Source organism: Chelonoidis abingdonii, chromosome 4, assembly GCF_003597395.2.
Source record: "Chelonoidis abingdonii isolate Lonesome George chromosome 4, CheloAbing_2.0, whole genome shotgun sequence".
Lineage (NCBI taxonomy): Eukaryota > Metazoa > Chordata > Testudines > Testudinidae > Chelonoidis > Chelonoidis abingdonii.
The window spans coordinates 62047502-62069452 of NC_133772.1; the positions used below are offsets into that span (position 1 = coordinate 62047502).

General features: G+C 43.5%; 1 protein-coding gene across 1 annotated transcript in view; it reads left to right on the forward strand.

Annotated features, from left to right (window-relative positions):
• KIF18A (kinesin family member 18A) overlaps positions 1 to 13557 on the forward strand; it is a 144534-nt gene extending 130977 nt beyond the window's left edge. The window contains exons 15-16 of the mRNA XM_075065226.1: positions 9423 to 9532; positions 12610 to 13557. Of these exons, the coding sequence (XP_074921327.1) occupies positions 9423 to 9532; positions 12610 to 12749 (250 nt within the window). The 3' untranslated portion in view covers positions 12750 to 13557. The remainder of the gene's footprint in view (positions 1 to 9422; positions 9533 to 12609) is intronic.
• Positions 13558 to 21951: the final 8394 nt, after the last annotated feature.

The following is a 21951-nucleotide window of genomic DNA, read 5'->3' on the forward strand; positions in this document are numbered from 1 at the left end:
AAAGAGAGAGCATTTTTTTTTTTATTATTTCAGGAGATGCTATTCAAAGGTCCTTTAGCAGCAAATTTGTTTTATTTAAAAACAAAATAGACATCTTTAAATAACTGCAGTTATAGATTGGCATTGGTTGATGCAGTCAGTAATAATCCAGCATAAGTTATTTTTAATGTAGGAATCAAAGGCTCTATCCATAAAATGCTTCTGGAGTATGACTCTGATCTCAGGTTTCAAGTTTGGCTTTTTTTGTTAAGCTATAGATAGGTATAAAATACACAAACAATATAAAAATTAAGGTTGCATTTCTCACTCAATGTGCTTCTAAATATATATGAGAGAAATGCAACCTAATTTTATGAAGTGTAAATCATCTTAAAAAAAAAACTACAAAATTTCAAGTTATTCCTAATTAGTCAAAGATACCAGTGTTCAGAATGAGGCACAGCTGCATCACTGGTTCCGGTCGCAGCTTTCAACACACACCCTGAGGTCTATTTCCTGAACCTGGTACTGAGTGCGTATTGAACTTCACAAGAAGTAGAAGAAGCTCAAGCACATCGCTTTGGTTGACATCAATTTATATGTAAAAAGAATGCTTGTTTGCTTTTATTAGCTTCTGGGCTGGATGAGGTTAATCATTGTATTTCCACATATTCTCAATAATTATGAGTAACAATAAACAATCAGATCCTGTGACATTTCTCAAGCAGTGCACACAATTATAAGGAACAATAACTACATTTTCTACAGAACTCGAATATCTCAGTTAAGTTTGTCTAATAACAGTCACTAATTCCTACGGTTAAAGTTAATCCTAGAAATGTATTTATTTTTGTTTTAATCTCTTTGCTAATAAGCACAAATTTATGTTACAGGAGAAACTCTTCTAAAATTGGAGCATCCAATGCTTCCGTTTGAACAGTTAAAGTCATACAGCTTATTGCCTCCTACCCAAAACTAGTCTGCTTCTCTTAATCCCCACACTTCACAACACACAATTCTTATTGCTTCCGAACCAGGATACTACTTTAAACGGAACTCAAGGACTTGCTCACCAGAAAACTCTCTTCTCTTGCTCCTAAATCGTGCTTCTGACCAAAAGTGACACCTAAATTCCTAAAAGTCCGATGAGAGACATTTCACTCTCTTTATCTATCTCTGCAGTGGGGGAGAGAGAGAGGGAATCAAATTCTTGTTCGAGAAGAGAGATGCATTCTATATTTTCCTCCTCTCCCACCCCCAACCCTGCCTCGCTATACAAAACATATCCCCCAAACACTGAATACAAAGCACGGTACGTCTACACGAAATTAGCTAATTAAAAACCGATTTTATACAACAACACAGATCTAAATAAAATCGTTAGCGCGTCATAAGGGATCCCCCTACGATCATTCAGCTCGATTGTTTGCGTCCATGGTCCACAGCACATCGATTTCAGGAGCGGTGCACTGGTTGAGCTGTTCCTCACCTCTCCAATAGTTCCCCCGGTGTTGAGAGCACAGGCCTGATGGGCAGAAAACAGCTGCCCGGGTGGTGCCTGGTCACAGCCTCACCCCCTCCTGTGAAGGCACGCAGACAACCCTTCTGGCGCTTTTTCCGCGGAGTGCATTTGAGCAAACCCATACGCACAGCAATCTTCTCTTATTTTTTTTCACGTGGTGGTGGGCGGAAATAAACTGAGGAGCTGTTCCTGAACCAACGCCAGACAACTGTGTTGAACCTAACAGTACATTGGGAGCTAGGCCAAGAATGCAAATCTTTTAAGAGAACTGCTGTGGACTGTGGATAACGGAGTCCTCAGTACCCCCCTCCCTCCTTCATGAGGCCACATTTAGTCTGGCTTCCCCGTTACGCTTTCCGCAGCGCTGTGTATCCGGAGTTTTTTTCAAACGCTTGGCATTCGGTCTGTAACGAGCTGCATACAAAGAATTGTTCCCCATACAGCGATCAACTAGTATCTCCCGTACATCTATCTGGAGCTCTTTTCGATTCAAACTGAGCACGCGTGCTGATCAAGCTCCACGCTGGGCAAGCAGGAAATGTAATTCAAAAGTTCGCGGGCTTTTCTGTTTACCTGCCCGCTGCACCGAGTTCAGATTGCTGTCCAGAGCGGTCAGTGCTGCATCTGGGATGCCGCCCGAGGCCAATAACGTCGATTTCGCGTCCACATGAACCTAATCGAGTATCACTATCGAATTAGCGCTACTCTCTCGTTGGGAGAGTTCCGAAATCGATTTAAGGAGCCGTTTTTAACTCGATATTAATGACGACGTCGTGTGAACGGATACAGCGTTAAATCGGTATATCGGCCATTAAACCGATTTAAAGTCGCAGTGTAGACCTGGCCTTAATCTCAACCATCCCTCCCCCCAGCCACACACACACTTGCTAAACATAGTAACCAGTAACCCTAGTTCCCAGGTCAGTGACTGGAAGCCAGTCATTAGTAACATGGGGAACAAGGAGGACGGGTCCCTTGCTAAAGGCTACTCATATGCCCCCACTGAGTGTGGATCGTCTTCCCAGGAGCCAGGCTTCAGAGATAAAGGGGCCCCAGCAGTAACAGGAGCTGGTCCTAGCCTGAATCAGTTTTCCAGTTTTGCTGTGTATTTGAGTAGAACACAAGCTTTTTAACAAAACAGTCTTTAAAGCATGAAGGATAGTGCTATAACCTACAGTTAGAGAAACAAGAAAACATGTAGAAATGTAGCTGTGGTTTATATTTTAAAACTTACTCTATCTTGATTTCAAAGTTGTCTTGTCTTCCAGAATCAGGTCATGAAGAGTGAGCGGGACAATAGTGGCAGGAGTGTGATGTCACTGACAACTTCATGTTCATTATAGTTAATTGTCATGTTTTAATTCCATTAGTTGAAATACTGTAAAATACTAGTTCTTCTTCAGGTGGTTGTTCATGTCCATTCAAAGTAGATGTGCACGCATACCGCGTGCACGCCAGCCGGAAGATTTTCCCCTACCAGCGCCCATAGAGTCAGCCCTGGTGCCCCCTGGAGTGGTGCCACTATGGTGCCCTATAAAGGGGCCCGCCGACCCTCCACCCCCTCATTTCCTTCTTACCGCCTGTGACAGCTAGCTAGAACTTCGCTTGCTGATAGCAAGTTTAGCAATGTCCATAAACCTTGTGTATATAGTTCATATATATAGTTAGTTTACCTAGATTAGTTGTACATAGTTCTTTGCTGTTGGGGGTTCCCCCCACCACCTACTGGTTGCCCCGCCTGGGCATGGCCGGGTCTCCTGGGTTTAAACTCTCCAAGGACTGCGTAAAGTTCATGCCAAAGACTGGCCCGCACTCCACTTGTCTGCGGTGCCTTGGGGAGAGCCACCAAAGGGACCAGTGCACTATTTGCAGGGGCTTCCATCCTAGAACTCTCAAAGACAGAGCACAAAGACTTAGACTTCTTTTGATGGAGGCTGCCTTGCAGCCACCTTCAGACCCGGAGCCGGCCAACGCGGTGCCCAGCACGTCATCATCGGTGCGGAGCATCCTGACATCGGCATCAGGACTTAGGACCCAGCCCAAATCCTCTAAAACCCGGCACCGGAGCAAGTCGGGTCATAAAAAGTCGGCCTCAGTGCGGCTCCACTCGCCCTCCCCAGTGCCCGCTAAAAAGAAGAGGTCGGTGAGGGAGCAATCGCCCTGCCATGACCTCCACAGGCCAACGCCATCCGCTGGTACAAGTGGACAGGCTGGGCTACAGCCCCCGGCTGCTCTGTCGACTCCTGCACCGGAGAGAGGGCGGTCGAGTCCAGAGTGACCATCATCCCCAGGCCTTAGCAGAGACGTGCGTCCCCCCTCAACGCTGGAGGCATTCGAGGCGGCCTCAGACCTGCTGAGACTCTCAGTACCAGCCTCCCCGCATCGTGGCAGTGAGTTGCCGACCATAGCTTGTCCCCCAGTACAGTCTAGGGGCAAGCCGACCATGCTGTCACCTCCCTCTCCGTTGCGCACCACCCAGGTGGCACCGGACCAGAGAGACATCTCCCCTCCTCCGCTCCGCTCCCTGGCGATGACCACTCCCCCCAGGTCCTCTTATTCAGAGACCTCAGAGTCAGACTCCTATTGCTCCGGCCAATCGTGGAGCAGATTGACCGACTTCTGGGGTGAGCCACCAGCGGCACCCACCACAGTGGCAGCAGCAATGGCAACCGCCCTCTCAGTGGCAATTTTGGATCCCCTGGGCCTACTACCAGTCGGTGGGCCAGGCGTTTGGTCCTCGCTCCAGGTTGGCCTTGGTCTCCTTGGCATCGATGGCCCCGGCGCAGTTGTCTCCTCCACCGGCACCAGCACTGGGGAGGGGTGTGCCGCCTCTGAGTTCAGCACCCCCTAGCCAGGCATCGGCACCAGTAGCAACCACTATTCGTGCTCAACAGGTGCCGCCAGACACGCCAAGCCGTTCATTAGAGACCCCGGTACCGTGTGCCGCCGGACCCCGAAGGGCTGGAAGCGCCGGAGGACGGGCTGATCCAAGTGATTTCCTCCTCTTCTTCCTCGAATAAGGCGGTCGTGGGCAGGGCCACGGCACCGGCCCTGGAAGACACAAGGCTCCTTCAGCAACTGCTCAGGTGAGCAGCTCAGAGCCTCGCAATCCAGGCTGAGGAAATTGAGGTGGACGTAGATCTGGTAGTGGACATCCTGGCTCCATCAGGACCATCCAGGGTGGCCCTACCATTGATCAAGACCATAGAGGACACGTCCCACACCTTATGGCAAATGCCAACCTCGTTGGCCCCTACTGCCAAGAAAACAGAGAGGCGTTATTTTGTGCCCTTGAAGGGGCATGAGCATTTGTATACCCATCCTTCCCCGGACTCCCTGGTGGTAGACGTGGCCAACCAAAGGGAGCGTCAAGGGTTTCAAGGGTCAACGTCAAAGAGCAAGGACGCCAAAAGGCTTGACCTCTTTGCTAGAAAGGTGTACTCCACGGCAGGCCTTCAACTACGAATAGCCAACCAACAGGCTGTCGTAAGCCGGTACAGTCATAACACATGTTCAACCATGTCGAGGTTTGCCGAGCTCCTTCCCCAGAACTCAAGGGCAGAGTTTTCAGCCTTGGTGGAAGAGGGAAAGCTAATCTCCCGAGTCTCCCTTCAGACTGCTCTAGATGCAGCGGACTCGGCCTCACGTTCCATGGCAACAGGTCTGGTCATGAGGCAGGGAGCCTGGCTCCAGGTCTCGGGCCTCCCCTATGAGGTCCAGCAGACTATCCAGGACCTCCCTTTCAAAGGGCAGACGCTGTTTTCGGACAAAACGGATAAGTGTCTGCATAGTCTAAAGGACTCGAGGGCTACGCTTCGCTCGCTGGACCTGCATGCCCCGGCAACCCAACGTAGGCAGTTTAGGCCACAAGTGGCCCTGCGCCCTTACCAGCCTCAGAATCGTCCAGAGGTTGGGCGCAGACGGAGCAGGAACGGGCGGAGGCGCTGCCAGCACCACCCCTCCGGCCAAGCATCCAGCCAACCAAGACCGTCGTCAGGTCCTAGGCCCCCTATTTGATGGTATGGTCGAGGACAGCCTACCAATTAGGACCCCAGATCCTTCTTTCCCTACCTTTGGGTCACGTCTGTCCCCCTTCTACCATGCCTGGTCCCGAATCACATCGGACAGTTGGGTGCCTCGCACAGTAGAGAGGGGATATTCTATCCAGTTCTCCCTCCCTCCCGCCCCATCAGCCCCCCCTCCCTGTCCCTCTTCAGGAACCCCTCTCACGAGCATCTTCTAATTCAGGAAGTGCGGTCCCTCCTCACAGCAGGAGTGGTGAAGGAAGTTGCTCAGGAGCTCAGGGGCAGAGACGTCTACTTCCGGTATTTTCTAATACCGAAGGCAAAAGGGGGCCTCAGACCCATCGTGGACTTGCAGCGGCTCAACAAGTTTGTGATAAAGCTCAGGTTCCACATGGTCTCCCTGTCTTCGATCATTCCCTCCTTGGATCCAGGTGATTGGTATGCCGCCCTCGACTTAAAGGACGCATACTTGCATATTGCCATAATCCCCCGACACCGTCGGTACCTCAGGTTTTTCGTGGCCGATGCCCGTCTGCAGTTCACAGTACTCCCATTTGGCCTATCGGCGGCACCCAGGGTCTTCACAAAGTACATGGCTGTCGTGGCGGCCTTTCTGCACAAACGGGGTATCCAGGTATTCCCCTACTTGGACGATTGGCTTATAAAGGGCATCTCCAAGGAGCAGGTGGAAGCTCAGGTGCTCTTCATCAGGCGGACCTTCCTCCAGCTCGGCCTTCTCTTAAACGAGGCCAAGTCCACCCTGTCTCCTACTCAAAGGATAGAATTTATAGGGGCGGTTCTGGACTGAACACACGCCAGAGCATATCTTCCGGACTCCAGGTTCCGGTCCATGTCTGAGATCATTCTCTGTCTGCACCGCGCCCCGACCACCACGGCAAGAAACTACCTCAACCTGTTGGGTCACATGGCGCCGTGGACCTATGTGGTGAGCCATGCCAGACTCCGGCTCCACCCACTACAATCCTGCTAGTGATGGTATACCACCTGGCCAGGGATCCCCTGGACTCAGTGGTGACTCTTCCCCAGGTGGCACTGAGCTCACTCTAATGGTGGCTCAACCCACAGAAGGTGTGCTTGGGTGTTCCCTTCACCACCCCTCAACCGTCCCTCTCCTTGACGGATGCCTGAGATTGGGGATGGGGAGCGCACTTGGGGCATCTCAGGACACAGGGCTTGTGGTCACAGGAGGACCTCAAGTTACATAACAACGTCAGGGAGCTGAGAGCTGTTCGTCTGGCTTATCTTACCTTCCAATCCCACCTGGCTTGCAGATGTGTCTCAGTCCTCACGGACAACATGTCAGCAGTCTTCTATATCAACAAACGGGGGTGCACGCTCCTCTCCCTGTGCAGGGAAGCCCTCGCACTGTGGAACTTTTACGTTCAGAATGCTACCCACCTGACGGCGTTCTACCTCCCGGGGGAACAGAACAGCCTGGCGGACATCCTCAGCCACTCTTTCCGGGGCCATGAGTGGTCCCTTCGTCAGGACGTAGTGCGCTCAATCTTCGGGTTCTGGGGTTGTCCCCAGTTAGACCTGTTTGCTTCAAAGGAAAACAGGAAGTGTCAGTGGTTTTGCTCCCTCCAGGGCCACAGCCCGGGGCCTCTGTTGGACACCTTCCTCCTGTCGTGGAAGGAAGGGCTGCTCTACGCCTTTCCTCCATTTCCCTTGATACGCTGAGGAATTCTCAAGATTCACAGGGATCACGCCCATGTAATCCTGATAGCACTGGCGTGGCCGCGCCAACATTGGTACACGTCGCTTCTGCACATGTCCACCTGAGCGCCCCCTGACACTGCCCCTGCTGCCGGACCTGATCACGCAGGACCAGGGCTGCCTCCGCCACCCGAACTTGCAATCTTTCCACTTCACAGCCTGGTTGCTCCAGGGTTGAACCCAATGGAGATGCAATGTTCCCAACAGGTCAGGCAAGTGCTGCTCGGTAACAGAAAACCCTCGACCAGGGCCACCTGCCTGGCCAAATGGAAACGCTTCTCCATCTGGTCTGGTCAGCGAGGGCAGGAACCATTGCAGGCCCCGATTCCCATTATCTTAGACTGTCTGCTCCACCTGAGACAGTTGGGCCTTTCCCTCTCCTAGGTTCGAGTTCACTTAGCGGCCATCTTGGCTTTCCACCCAGGAGAAGGGGGCACCTCTGTGTTCGCAAACCCGCTGGTTAGTCGTTTCCTTAAGGGCATGGACAGGCTATTCCTGCATGTCCGTCAACCAGCTCCTACCTGGGTCCCAAACCTGGTCCTCTCTGCCCTCACGGGTCCTCCCTTCGAGCCCCTGGCTTCATGCTCTCTGCTGTACCTGTCATACAAGGTCACTTTTCTTGTATCGATCACCTAGGCCAGGAGGGTATCAGAGCTTAGGGCACTGACATCCGAACCCCCGTACACTGTCTTCTGTAAGGACAAGATCCAACTTAGACCTCACCCAGCTTTCCTTCCCAAGGTCGTCTCCCAATTCCACATGGGACAAGATATCTTCCTACCGGTGTTTTATCCAAAGCCACACTCTTCCGGTAAGGAGCGGAGGCTGCATTCCCTGGATGTCCGCAGGGCCCTAGCCTTTTATATTGAACGGACAAAGCCGTTTAGATGGTCGGCCCAGCTCTTCATCGCGGTGGCAGATAGAGTGAAGGGGCTCCCGGTCTCCTCTCAGAGGATCTCTTCGTGGATCGCGGCCTGCATACGGGAGTGCTATCGTATAGCCAAAACCCCTATTCCTCCAGTTATGGCCCACTCTACCAGGGCACAGGTGTCCTCCGCGGCGTTCCTGGCTCAGATCCCGACTCAGGAGATTTGTAGAGCTGCCACGTGGTCCTCCTTCCACTCGTTCACATCGCACTATGCCATCACGCACCAGGCTAGGGATGATGCCGCCTTTGGTCGTGCAGTGCTTCAGTTGGCAGTGACCTCCGACCCCACCACCTAAGGTTAGGCTTGTGACCTTTGAATGGACATGAACAACCACTCGAAGAAGAAAAAACGGTTACCCACCTTTTAGTAACTGTTGTTCTTTGAGATGTGGTGTTCATATCCATTCCAATACCCACCCTCCTGCCCTTCTGTTGGAGTGCTGGCAAGAAGGAACTGAGGGGGTGGAGGGTTGGCGGGCCCCTTTATAGGGCGCCATAGTGGCACTACTCCAAGAGGGGCCAGGGCCGACCCAACGGGAGGTGCTAGGGGAAAATCTTCTGGCTGGCGTGCATGCAGCACACGCACACCTACTTTGAATGGACATGAACAATACATCTCGAAGAACAACAGTTACTAAAAGATGGGTAACCTTTTTTTTTTTTTTTTTTTTTAAGTAAACTATCAACTTCAACCACCTTCTTAAAGCTTAGCTGTGAAATAATTGTCTCCCTCCGCCCATCCACCTCCACTATATGGAGGCAGAGAGAGAATTATTGTAGTAACTAAAAAATTGACTGAAGCAATATACACAGCTTGACCCTTTCAAGAACTTTTTATACATGTTACATCTGTTTTTTGTTTAGTACGTTTTATGTTCTTAATTGTGACCATCCAATTAGCATCCTCTTTGCTTCCCAAATATCAATGGAATTTTGGACTACATTGTTTCATGAAATGATATACTTTGTTTTTTTTTATTTTCACAATTAATACATTCCTAGAAGATTGTACTACAAAGCTTTAAAAGAAAACTGTTTGAAATGAAATCTGAAGACAGCCACCAGAAAGAAAATTGAGTTTATTCTGTTGCATTTTTTTAGTAAGACCCACTAATACTAGGTGATACTGTCTAATATATTTTCAGACTGCATGTCCTGAAATACCAAGGTACAGTGAGTGGGTTTAACATTTCTTCACTAAAAGTAAATTTTATTTGTCTTTTTTTCCAAGTTCTGTGCCAAACAGTGGATTAAATAGCCTGCAAAATCCTGTGTCCACAAAGCGTATTCGACAGGATATCTTGTTAAGTCATAAACCTTTAAGAGTGCCCAAAAAAGCAGGTAAGTGTCAAAACTATAATTTATTATATTAAACTGGAATTTGTGGCCATGGCTGGTTGTGTAGGGGGTCCAAGATTAAATTTAGACATTTACAGTTTCTCATTTTCATGGTTTGCTGCTGTGATCAGTCAGCTAAGCTGTTTGCTGAATATGGTATGTCCATTCATTTAAAACACAAACACAAAAAAACCCAACAACCCAACTTGGAATAGGTTTAGTCAGTTATTGGGTCTTGATTAGACATGGTCCCAGCATTCCAAGTTTATAACAACTTTAAATGATAAAAACACAATCTTTACAGGTACTTTAATGATTTTAATCACTCTAAAAGCGTACTCTTCACTGGTAGCAGGTTTGATCTGGCACAGTCCCATTGACAAGCATCAAACTTAAGTGCCTACTATGGAATTTCCATATCTGCTTCTATTGAGAAATAAATTTATCTATTAAGCATTTTGCCAAACCTTTCTTGAATGCTTGCTTCATCTTTTAACACAGCATGATTACTTTTCCAACAAGAGATTTATTAGATACATTTTTGATACCATTTGGGAAAACACAGCAGAGAAGTTGAGAAGATGAAATTTGCAAGCAATATTTAAGGATTCTTTAGTCTCTAACAAATTGTTTACAATACTGTAGGTGGTGGTCCCAAAACATTCTGTAAAAGGTGATCATAATAGTGGCTTGCAAGAAACTTCTATCTGAGGTGTAGAAAACTTTTTGTTGTAACAAACTCTATTACTGATTAAAAATGTATGAAGAGCATTTGTCCCACAATTTTCCAAAAATCTGTGGCTTTCTTATTTCTAATTTAACATTTAGTCTCTATGTTCTCAGAGTGCCCACTGTAGATACTAATGTATTTTATATGATTGTTAGTCTCTTGGCATTAAACAATGTGTTACACAAGGGTTAATCCAAAGTAATCTGTTGCAAAAATTTGCCTCAAATTTAATGATTTTTTACTTGTGCTTCTAAATTTACTAAAACATCCAAAGCTAAGTCTATTTTGTATTAGAAAGAACTGTCCAGGTTCATGTATTCTAACGGTCCTCCTTCCCACTGAGCAAATAACCCTTGAACCTTTTTGCCTTGAAAGAACAGCTGCTGAAAGCAAGATTTAAAAGTCAAACTGTGACATCTTAATAATTGTAAAAGTAAATTATCTTCCCTAATCTCATTCTCCCCAGCCAGTGTTTCACACATATTTCTCTGTTAACTGGTCCCTTTGTCACCTCAGCTCACTCTTGATTTTACACCTTTTAAAACTCCTATTTACTCTTGGTCGCAATCTCCAAATGAATTTTTACTAAGTACCCTCACTCTCATCTTTCCAAAAACTTGTGAAGCCCACCTGTTCCATGAAAAATTCCACATAGAGCAACCATAACTAAAGCTGATCAGAACATTTTTGACTAAATGTTCTTTAATAAAATGTGTTGCTTTTTCAAAGCCAAAATGTAGTTATTTTCATGAAGTTTTCTACATAAGGTTTCTGAGGTTCGGGGTAGACACTCCGGTCACTTCCGAAGAATTTTTTTTTTTTTTTCCCCAAACACCGACAATATTAAAAAAAAAAAATTAAAAAAAAAAAAAAAAAATGTTCAATGGATTTGGTTTTCCTTCCACAAATTTCAAAAGTTGTCAAGAAATGGAATTTTTACTCTCTGGACAGCTCTTAACCATAATCCCACATGGTATATTCTGTAATATCTTGCATAGTGCTGCACATTTTTGTCAGGACTTCAGTTTCATTTTTATTTGTGAAAAGCAACCTCATGCCAGGGTTACCTATCCTCTTTCATTTGGAGAAGGAATCAGTATTTTAGATGTATTGTATTGTTCCTTTCTTTAACAGTGCATACAGAACTTAAACAAAAAAAAGCTGAATGCTTTCTGTAACTTTATGTATGGGAAGAGATTATATGGAAAACTCTGAGCTAGATTGTGGACTACATCAGAACTAAATTCAGCACAGCTCAGGAATGAGAAGGATGCAAAAATCACTTTAAAGCTATGCCTTCCCTCCTCTACCATTCTTGGTCATTCCCAATGCTGGCAAAATCCTCTTGTACAATTTAGAGTAGGTTGAAGGCTGCTCTACGTTTTACTCTGCTGACCTTAGCTCTAAGGCATGCTCTAGTCACATACCCTTTCCCGCAGACAAAACCTAGCAACAGTATAGTTGCAACAGTATACTGTAGTTTTTTTGAAAGTTTATAGTAGACAGACGTGCTTCTGTACTTTTGTGTACAGTGCTGTCTCCATGTTACTTATTTCTACCCAGTGTTGGGAAATAAGGGATACCAACACCAATTTCTGTAACTGTATTGTTAAGGAATCATGTATTTGAGTACCTAGTTTAATACTGCAAAATATTAGACATGCCAAAAAGATTTTTTTAAAAAGAAAAGGGATAAACACAAATTAGTTTGCCTACCTTTCAGGTATTTAGTAACACATGCTTCAGATATGACATGTACTTAAATACCATGTCACTGGGGGGCAAGAAGAAGGAGTTCTGCTCTTACCATAGTAGCAGTTTTGTTTCCAAAAAGCCATGCTTCCAGGGAAAGAATGAGGTGGTGCTCAATAGCTAACAGTAAATTCTATATTTTTTTATTATTTATTTATTTATTTGTTTTATTTTATTTTATTTTTCAAAATTGAGTTAGGGAAATTTGTCACCCTACTCAAATTTGTACATAATTAGGCATAGTGGAGAATAAAATGTAAAAAATATAACTACATGTTATGTGTATACATTATGTAGTTTCTTTCAATAAGGCACAAAGTTAAGTGGATTCCTATACCTCTTTATTGGTCATGTTTCTATATCTTCCACTACAAACTTCTCAGCGCAAATTATCGTCTCACCTAAGAGAACTGCCTTTTTTTTTAATAATGAAAGCTAGACTCTGATAAACGTAGAAAAAGCTGTAGAATCCACACACAGTCCCACAATAGTGGATTCAGGTTGTCCCCAACACGAAACAAAATAAAGAAATAATGCTCATACATTTTGAAAGAGGGTTGTTTGTTTTTTTTTAACATGACATCTATTTCTTCATTAGGAATTGGAACTAGAAGCCGGAAGCAAGAACCAAATATGCAGAGAAACCTTGTTAGAAGTCTTTCTGAAGGAAATGTAACATTGGGTCTGAAATCAAGAACATCAACAAATCTTTTAATTCGTGTTTCTAAGAAAAAGTAAGATTTAGATGTGATGCTCATCATTTCAGGCAGGATTGGAAGCGTTCAAGTAAAGGATGGACTTTGATTTTTCCCTGCTGCAGTATTTCTTGTCTGAGACTTGTCAGCCCATGTCTGCCACTGTAATGCATGATTCTAGAATGACCACTTACCTTTCCAATGAGGATTTCATTGAAATACATCTTTACAATTTAAATTTTCCAAAACTTTTTAATAGACACCCATTCTGGCTTCCCATAAACACATACAAACTTTTACTACTGTGTTTTAGCATGAGAATAGAAACAAGTCATTGGGCTTGGAGGTGGTGAATGACAGTTGTGATGTCCACTTATTTCATGGTGCTGTTTCTGTAACCCGTGCAAGCATAATAATAAATTACTGCCTAGCTGTACTCAAACTCTTCAGGCACCACTGGTATCGTCTTTTTTAATGTCACTTACAAATTCTCAGTCTTTATTGTGATACACCAAATGTTTAGGTAATTAGAACATTTTGTTTGTTTTTGATGTTTTCACTGAAATTTTTTACTATTAAACCTTTGTTTTTCATTTACAAATAAATGAACCAGCCCCTTTATATTAATACATCCATGCTTTAGGCATTGGGATGTCAATTTTGTTCTAAAATATAAATGTGGTGATGTAGGGTGATAGCACCAACATGGTACCAGGAGACAGGAAAAGAGTTTACTAGAAATTTTAAAAAATGGTAGCTGTCATATTTTGAGCTCAGACTTTTAACCTGACAATTTTTAATCTGTTGTTTAATCTAATTGCTTGAACAATTTAAATGTAAATACTCCTCTGTATTTTGATGTTTTATAGTTTTCAAAATTCTAATTTTATTGTAAATAGGTGAATTATGTTAATTGTTCTGAATAAAGTTTTTATAACTGTAAACAAAGAGTAATAATGTTCTGTGAATTTAGAAAAAAATGAGCTGCTTCTGTGGCTGCCTCTTCTAACCGAAAGACTATCTGAATTAACACTGGTTTTACAGGTAGTGGTCTAATAACTCTAGTTTGTGCTGGACATTTTGTCATATGTCTTTAATCAGGTTATCTTTGTGTGCTAATAATAATTTAATATTTAAATTTCACTAGTGTCCAGGGGCTCCACTCATGATCATGATGACCCTATTATGATGGGCCTCTGCAAACAAGGGGGTGACTCTGACCTATTGGGATGGCCTATTGACATCAGTGAGGGTTCTGCTATTGATTTGTGTGGCACTGGGATTTCTCCCATGGTCTGTGGCACAAAGAGCTTCCATTCCAAAAAGCCAAACAACGTTAGAAGGGAGAAGACGACTATGACATATTTTTATAAATAGGTCTACATTTTTCTCTATATATTTTAAGCAAATAAAAATAACCTTTCCCCAGCTGCCCCTCTGCAGAATCATAGTATGTTGATTGATTTATTATAGTTGTTGTGCAGAAATGCATCTTCAAAAGGGTTTAGAAAAGAGAGATAGCGGCAGCTTTTATGAATTAACTGCATTCGTGGGAGGATCAAACAAGAAAGTTGCAAAGGTTGGCATCACAGGTGCTGATAGGGTTAATAAAAGAGCGGGGAGAGAGTTCAGAAGAATCTTGAAGTTTAGAGGATGAAGTTTGAACTGGACATGATGGAAGAAGGTAACAGGAAGAAGTAGAAGAGTTCAAAATGGGGTGTGAGACAATGCAATCAGAATGATGGATGAAGATGTTGATGATAGAGAGAGGTAATGTGGGTGTCGCAGAGCAGAAGCTGATGCAATCTGCATCTCCCAAGCAGGAGGAACATCAGAGAGATTGGGAATGGAGTACGGGCCTTGACCAGTGTCAAGCCAGATGATAATGAAGACCTTTGCAAGAGCAGTTTTGGTAGAGTGAAGGGAAGCAAAAGATGAAAACGGACTAGGGGGATAGGAGTTTTACACAAAGTTTGTAAATGACTCATTTCAAAGACTTGAGGTGAAGAGAAGCAAGGAGTTGGAACAGTGGGTGGGTATGGACATGAGAGTCCCATGAGCCCATGATGATAGATATGACCAACATACAAAGTATGGACAAAATCATTTGTTTTGAAAAGTTTCACTTATTTTTTGGAAAAGGTGGATCCAACAGTGTTTCATTTAATAAAATTGTCATTTTTAATCATGTAAAAGAAATTCTAATTTATGACAGCTTGGATACTTAAAATGAAATCTGTTGTCGTCGTCTTTTTTATTTCTTTATATATAGTGTCTGCCATGAGAATTCAAGTACCAGAAGCAAACCTAACCATACAAATGGACTCTCCTAAAATCTTGACTTTTGTCTGCTTTGCAAAAATGCACTACAATGCCACAATACCATGCTGTAGACTCTAGCTTTAGCATGCCAAAGCATGAGCAGAAAATAGAAAACATGATCTGCACAATTCAGAACGCAAATGGTGTTGATGTTTGGTACCATTCTAATCATCAATCCTGAGTGGAACTAAGTGGTTCACTTTAAGGGCTTGTCTATATGGGGACATCTAGGAAAGTTCATCCAATTAACTCAAGGTATGAAGTTGAAGTGGATTACCTAAATAGCATTAAACCCCTGTGTGAACACCCTCATTCAAAATTAAAGTGGTCTTAATTCAGTTTATTTTAATTTACTTCTCCTTGTGTAGAGAATCCCTAATAATTATCTTTTACATGTGAAAACAGTGGTCTTCAAAGCAAATTTTAATATGTGAACTTTGGATTACAATACAGCTAGGATTATGAATAACAGTTTATTTGAATAAAGTGCTTCATTTGTGTGTCTTTCAAATTCTCATTGTGTAATGCTACATGTGCCAGGGAACTCTGTGCTGATACTGCTTCATGTCTGCATTAAGTATGTTGGTTTTAGTTATAAAATGCTAACTTAGTGCTCTTTGCTATCGCTACCTCAGAAGTTCAAAAATACACCTAAGACCCCCAGTTTTGGAAAGGTTCCTAGGTGGTTAATTATTCCACCAATGAGGTCTGCATATTTTTATTGAGCAATATCGATTTTCTTAATTTTAATGTATTTGCTTACATTTTGGTTGGAATTCTTAAGATCACTCTGCAAGAAACTCACAAAGCAAGTATGTTGAGAAAAATATGGCCACAGCACATATTATCAAGTTAATGTGATAATAACACTAATCTTATGTTTAGAACTGAACTAAAAGAAATTACAGAACAACAAACTATTAGTAGCTTCACACATCTACTCACAAGTCATCCAGCTAGACACACCAATGTATTTAGAACCCATTGAAGTGAGTTTATTAGAGCATCCTGTAAAGAACATGTTTCTGGACTTAAACAATGATCTCTTACTCTGGCTTTCCTGGGATATTAATAGTTAAAGCTTTTTACCAATAGTAACTTTCAATAACTGAATGGCAGGTAATCTGCCTTCTGTGTGCTTAGGTGCTATTTTATGCTCCTAGTCTTTCCATTCTCCACAGGGAAAGCGCTAACTGGATTTCTGTATTACCACCTGCAGCCTTTCTGAACCACCCCCATCCTGAATGCCTCCTCATGAGGGGGCACTTGTAAGCACTTGTAGGACCTCATCACTATCTTGTAATATTCATTCTGTGTTTGTGGAGCAATCTGGTTAACAAGAAATTTGGTAGGGCCCTAATTTTAAATGGGTTTAGTGACTTCTATTGTTTGTTTATTTATTTATTTATTTATTTAAGTATAATGATTAAGTAGCTTAAGCTTCTGTTTTTAACAGGAAACTTTAATATCCTTGAACAGTAGTCCTCACACTGGATAGTGACCTCAAAGTGGGTTGTAACCCAATTTGAATGGGGTTGCTGGGGCCAGCGTTAGACTTTCTGGGACTTAAAGCTGAAGTCTGAGCCCCGCTGCCCAGGGCTGAGGCTGACGCCCAAAGGTTTCAGCCCATGGCGGCAGGGCTTGGGCTCCAGCCCAGCCTTGCCCGGTGTCATTTAGTAATTTTTGTTGACAGAAGGGGGTCACGGTGCAATGAAGTTTGAGAACCACTGTCCTAGGATATCCCCTCCTCACAAAAAGGAAAGGACCAACAGTTTATGCTATCAGTGCCTGCCTCAAAGCCCACTGAAGACAATCAGAAGATCCCAAATGACTTCAATGGGCTTTAGGTTAGGTCCTCTATGCCTATGTATTTAAATATGTCGGTCATGTGTGTGTGCATGCACCAATGCATGCCATTGAAAGCAGACTTTCAGACTCCCTGACTGATATGAAGAAATGGCTTTTAGATGAAATTCACTACCAAGTTCTCTCTCTCATGCTGAGAGAGAATCTGTTGCTCACAGAACTGAGACTGGAGTGGGTGGCGGAGGAGTTTAGTTGATGTGACAAAACAAATTTCTGCATCCCAGCATCCCCCACAATTCTTAACATCTGGGCTGCTTTCCTCCCTCTGCATCTCACTAAGGTGGATTAGTGTTTTGGTGCGGCATGGTCTGACTGCACCCCCTCTGTTCCTGTTTGCTGCCAGATTCTCTACCTCCTCAGCAATACACTATGGTGGTTTCTTTTGCTGTTGCCCTAACTCCTATTTTATCTTTTTTCTATCTAGTTTTTTGGGCAGTGAAGAGCAGTTTTCTCTCTTCTCTGCATTCCTCCTCTCCCTGAGTTAATTAATCCTTTGGGGGTTTAACCCTCCCTGAGCACCCACTGCCGCATTTCTCTGCTGGCTCTTCTGCCACTTACAGGCATGGTAGAGGAGGCAAGAAAATACTTCGTCAAATCTTAGCATTGCTGTATACATGAGTCAGCCTTCCCAGGCCCTATGGATGGGGAGTTGTGCCCAGACTGCATCCAGCCTTCCATCATAGAATCATAGAAGTGGAGGACTGGAAGGGACTTCAGTAGAACTTATAGTCAAGTCCCCTGCTCTCAAAGCAGGACTACATAATAACTAGACCATTCCTGACAGGTGTTTTGTCTAACCTGTTCTTAAAAACCTCCAGTGATGGCGGTTCCACAACCTCTGTAGGCAATTTTTTCCAGTGCTTAACTGCCATAACAGGAAGTTTTTTCCTAATGTTTAACCTAAATCTCCCTTGCTGCAATTTAAGTCTGTTACTTCTTGTCCTCAGTGGATAAGAACAATTTATCACCCTTTTCTTGATAATAAGTTTTTACATACTTAGACTGTTATACCCTCCCTCAATCTTCTTTTCCTCAGACTAAACAAACCCAGATTTTCAATCTTCCCTCATAAGTCATGTTTTCTAGCCCTTTAATCATTTTTTTGCTCTTCTCTGGACTTTCTCCAATTTGTCCCTATCTTTCCTGAAATGTGGTGCCCAGATGTATGGAATGGTGGTACTTGTGTCTTGCTTACAACACTCTTGCTAATACATCGCAGAATGATGTTTGCTTATTTTGCAACAGTATTACCCTGTTGACTCATGTTTTGCTTATGATCCACTATAACCCCCAGATCCTTTCTGCAGTACTCCTTCCCAGGCAGTCATTTCCCATTTTGTATGTGTGCAACTGATTGATTGTTCTTTCCTAAGTGGAGTACTTTGCATTTGTCCATATTGAATTGCACTCCTCCACTGAAGGAGGTAAGCTGTCATACACCCCATCTAGACTACGCGCCGTATTGGCGTGTTAAAATCGATTGCTCGGGGATCGATATATCGCGTCTGATCTGGACGGGATATATCGATCCCAGAGCGCGCTTAGATCGATTCCGGAACTCCACCAAAACAAACGGAGTTCTGGAATCGACATGGCGAGCCGCACACATCGATGCCGCGCGGTGAAGACGGGTAATTAAATCGATTTAAGATATTCGATTTCAGCTACGCTATTCTCGTAGCTGAAATTGCGTATCTAAAATCGATTTTCGCGCGTAGTGTAGATGTGGCATCAGTCTGAAACCTGAGCAGGCTCCTTGGGAGTAAGCCTCAGAGAAAATGTCTTCCCTCAAAATCCTCCCCTGAGACTGCAAAATGCCTTCCCTCCTTGGAGGAAGTGATTAGGGATGGGTGGATATGGTTATAAACTCAGAAGGAAAGTTCTACCCCACCGACCCCATGGATAGAAAGATGGATGCCACTCTCAAAAAGGGCTTTGAAACAGCCCCCTCCAAAAGTCTGGCAGCTACCTGTTTTGCAGGAGCATCTATTTCAAGACTGGAAAATCTCACACAGTGCTTTAGCTGATGCCTCAGTGTTGCAATGAGATTCTCAGGCTAAGCCATGGTTTCCATCTCAGTAACTAGGTGCCACCTATGACTCCAGCCCTGGAAGGGGGATGCTCACTCTAATCAGGTCCTATGCTTGGCCAAGTTTACAAGCTCCCTCCTTTTTGGAGATAAGCTCAGTAAGGTGACTGTTGACAAAGCAGCAAAATGCAAACAGTCGCTTCCTCCTTCCTTCTCAGGAGAGAATATAGAGTGGCCTTCAGAGAGAGGTGCTCTTTTCACTCCTTTTCCTCACAGAGATACCAGCCAAGAGACAATAGACTCCCTAATGGAAAACAGTGGAATCAAGGTCTGGGGGAAAGTCCAGAGGGACCTCATCCCTCCAAAAATCCACTTTCTGGAAAGTATTGCCTAGACCTCCACCCAGAGCTGAAGTAATGGATGGGATTTCCCATTTCCTAAAGGAATGGTTTTCAGTGACCACAGACAAGTGGATCAGGAAAATAGTAGCCAGAGATACTCTCCTGAGCTGAGGGCTGTACCCAATCTTTCCTTCAACCACCCCAAAAACACAATGTGATCCAGAGTGAAATATCTCATCTTTTGGATATGCATGTGATAGTGTTCCCTCAGAAGAAAGGTTCTCTGGGATCTACTCCATCTTCATTGTACAGAAACACATGGTGTCCTCCTCCCCCCACCTGTGTACCTGGTCGCTGCTGAGTTGGGGTTGATGAACAGGGCAGCCTGTCTGCTGCTGGCTCAGAAATGAGTGCTGCCACCAGCTGCTGCTGGCTGAAAATGCGTTCAGCGCTCTGCTTAAAGAGATAGCACTCTCTTCCCCCCACCCTGCCATGCCATCCTCCCCACACACACACTCACACCAAACCAAAATCTGAAATGGTGAGCCAGGAGAGGCCAGAGGGCTACAGAAGGGCCGTGGGCTCTGATAAGATGCAGTCCCCATGCAATACCAGAGAGCCTGCTTTGAGCCGCTGGTCAAGTGCCAGGCATCATGAGCCTCAGGAACAGCACACAAGTAAATAACATGCAAAAATATTTAAATAAATGGTATTCTATTATTGTTTAATGGTGCGATTTAACTGTGATTGATCATGACTATTTTTTTAATCTTGCAATTAATCATGATTTTTTAAAAAAAATTGTTTAAAGCCTAAATTTTACCAATAATTTCTTTTCTGCTAGCAGTCTTCGTACAATTCTACCACTCCTGGATGGTTCATGAATCAAGGATCAAATATTAAGTGGAATCATTATCATATGGCAGTCTTTCTTGGTCTGATATACAATATTATTATTTTATTAAATATCACAATACTTGTTAATGATGTTATGCAAATTTTAAAGCTTGAGAATAATTCATTTGGCAGCAAGCAGGAGCAGAGGGGGCATGGCCAGACCGTGTGCTGCTAGAATGCTGATCCACTCCATGAGCTGCAGAGGGAGGAGAGCAATCCAGACATCCAGAATTGTGGAAGGCGCTGCTGTCAGAAGGGAGATTATCATTTTTTAAAAAAATCTATTCTAGGTCAGATTAAGTTGAAAAGAGATAATGCTCACCCACAACCCTGTAATCACTGTCTGCTAGTCATGCATGTTGATCTGCAGCAAATTGGCTAGACAACCACTATGAAACTATGCTGTTTCCAGCAGCTACTACACCAAATTAAATGCAGCATTTTCATTTTTGAAATGATACTTAATGTTGTTAGGAACTGCAAACATGTTAGTGTTATTTGGATATTTTACAGACTTTGTAAGCAGAAGCTCCCTCAAAGCATATTCCAGATACTTGCTGGTGTAGAGTTTTTCAGAGCATAACAAGTTCTTCATCTGAATGCCTATAGTTTCTCAAAGAGAGAGAGAAGAAGCAGTGGGGGGTGGGGAGCAATGATTCTCTTTATTACACGTGTTTACATTTTTTGCACATCCAAAAACTTGTTACCTGTTAATCTATCTTTCCAAACTAAATTTTGAATATTTTTATCTGACATTTACTTGAAATACACGTTTAAATGAACTCACTATGCTGCACCATGTAGTGTTAAATTGTGCCAGATGGGATGTAACATAATATTGCACAATATAATGTGACTCAGGTGGAATCCAGTATGCAAATGACTTGGATCAATAAACTTTGTTTAGTTTAAAAATAGCTCTGGTTTAAAATCTACTTTAAAAAAAAAAAGTTGTGATGCTCAAGAAATTATTTATAGCATGACATCTTAGATACCTGATGGTTCACAGGTAATGAATGAGTCATCTTCCTTGCTGTGTGAGATGCATGGCAATATTTTCATATGCCTGGGTGGTTTGGCATGTAGATGTTCCGAGTTTGGCTCATCTTGCTATCTCGTTTAATACGGATGTCTTGCCTATTTAAAACTAAAGATGGTCCTGAACCAAAATTGCAGCTCAGAACTTTGGCTGAGGTTCATTTCTTATCTGCATCATGGTGAGTTCTATAGCACACCCATGCTGAGCTAAAGGATGTATGCCTGTACAAAAGATTGGAATAGTGTCGTGTTTTGTTTCATAGAGTATAAGTTACAGTGTAAAACCACCCAAAGGTCTTGCAAATACTTGGAATGCTGCAATTTTTTGGAAGAAAAAATAAGCATTTTTTATCTAACCGTAATATATGTTCTACTGTCCCTGAAGTATTCTAAGATGTATTCTAATGAATTTGTGTATATTTCACAATAAGTAGCGTTCTTTACCTCATCAGTAAAGAATGAGTAATGTTGTTTGCAAGAAGCATGTCATTTTTTTCTCTGTGTGAGTAGTCTGGATGTGAAGATATTCTGCTCTTCGTACAGCCTTCATTTTAGCTCTAAATACTCATTTCCTTGCATTACAATATATGGTTTAAATATAAAAAGTATAAATTAAATATTCAGTATTAAAATAATCATAAGTACAGAACTGTTATCTAAAAACCTAAGTATGGATACTAAGGTAGTAATGGTCTATAGTGGTGTTAGTGGTTGCCTATGTCATTCTTTTCACAATATATGTGTTATATTTG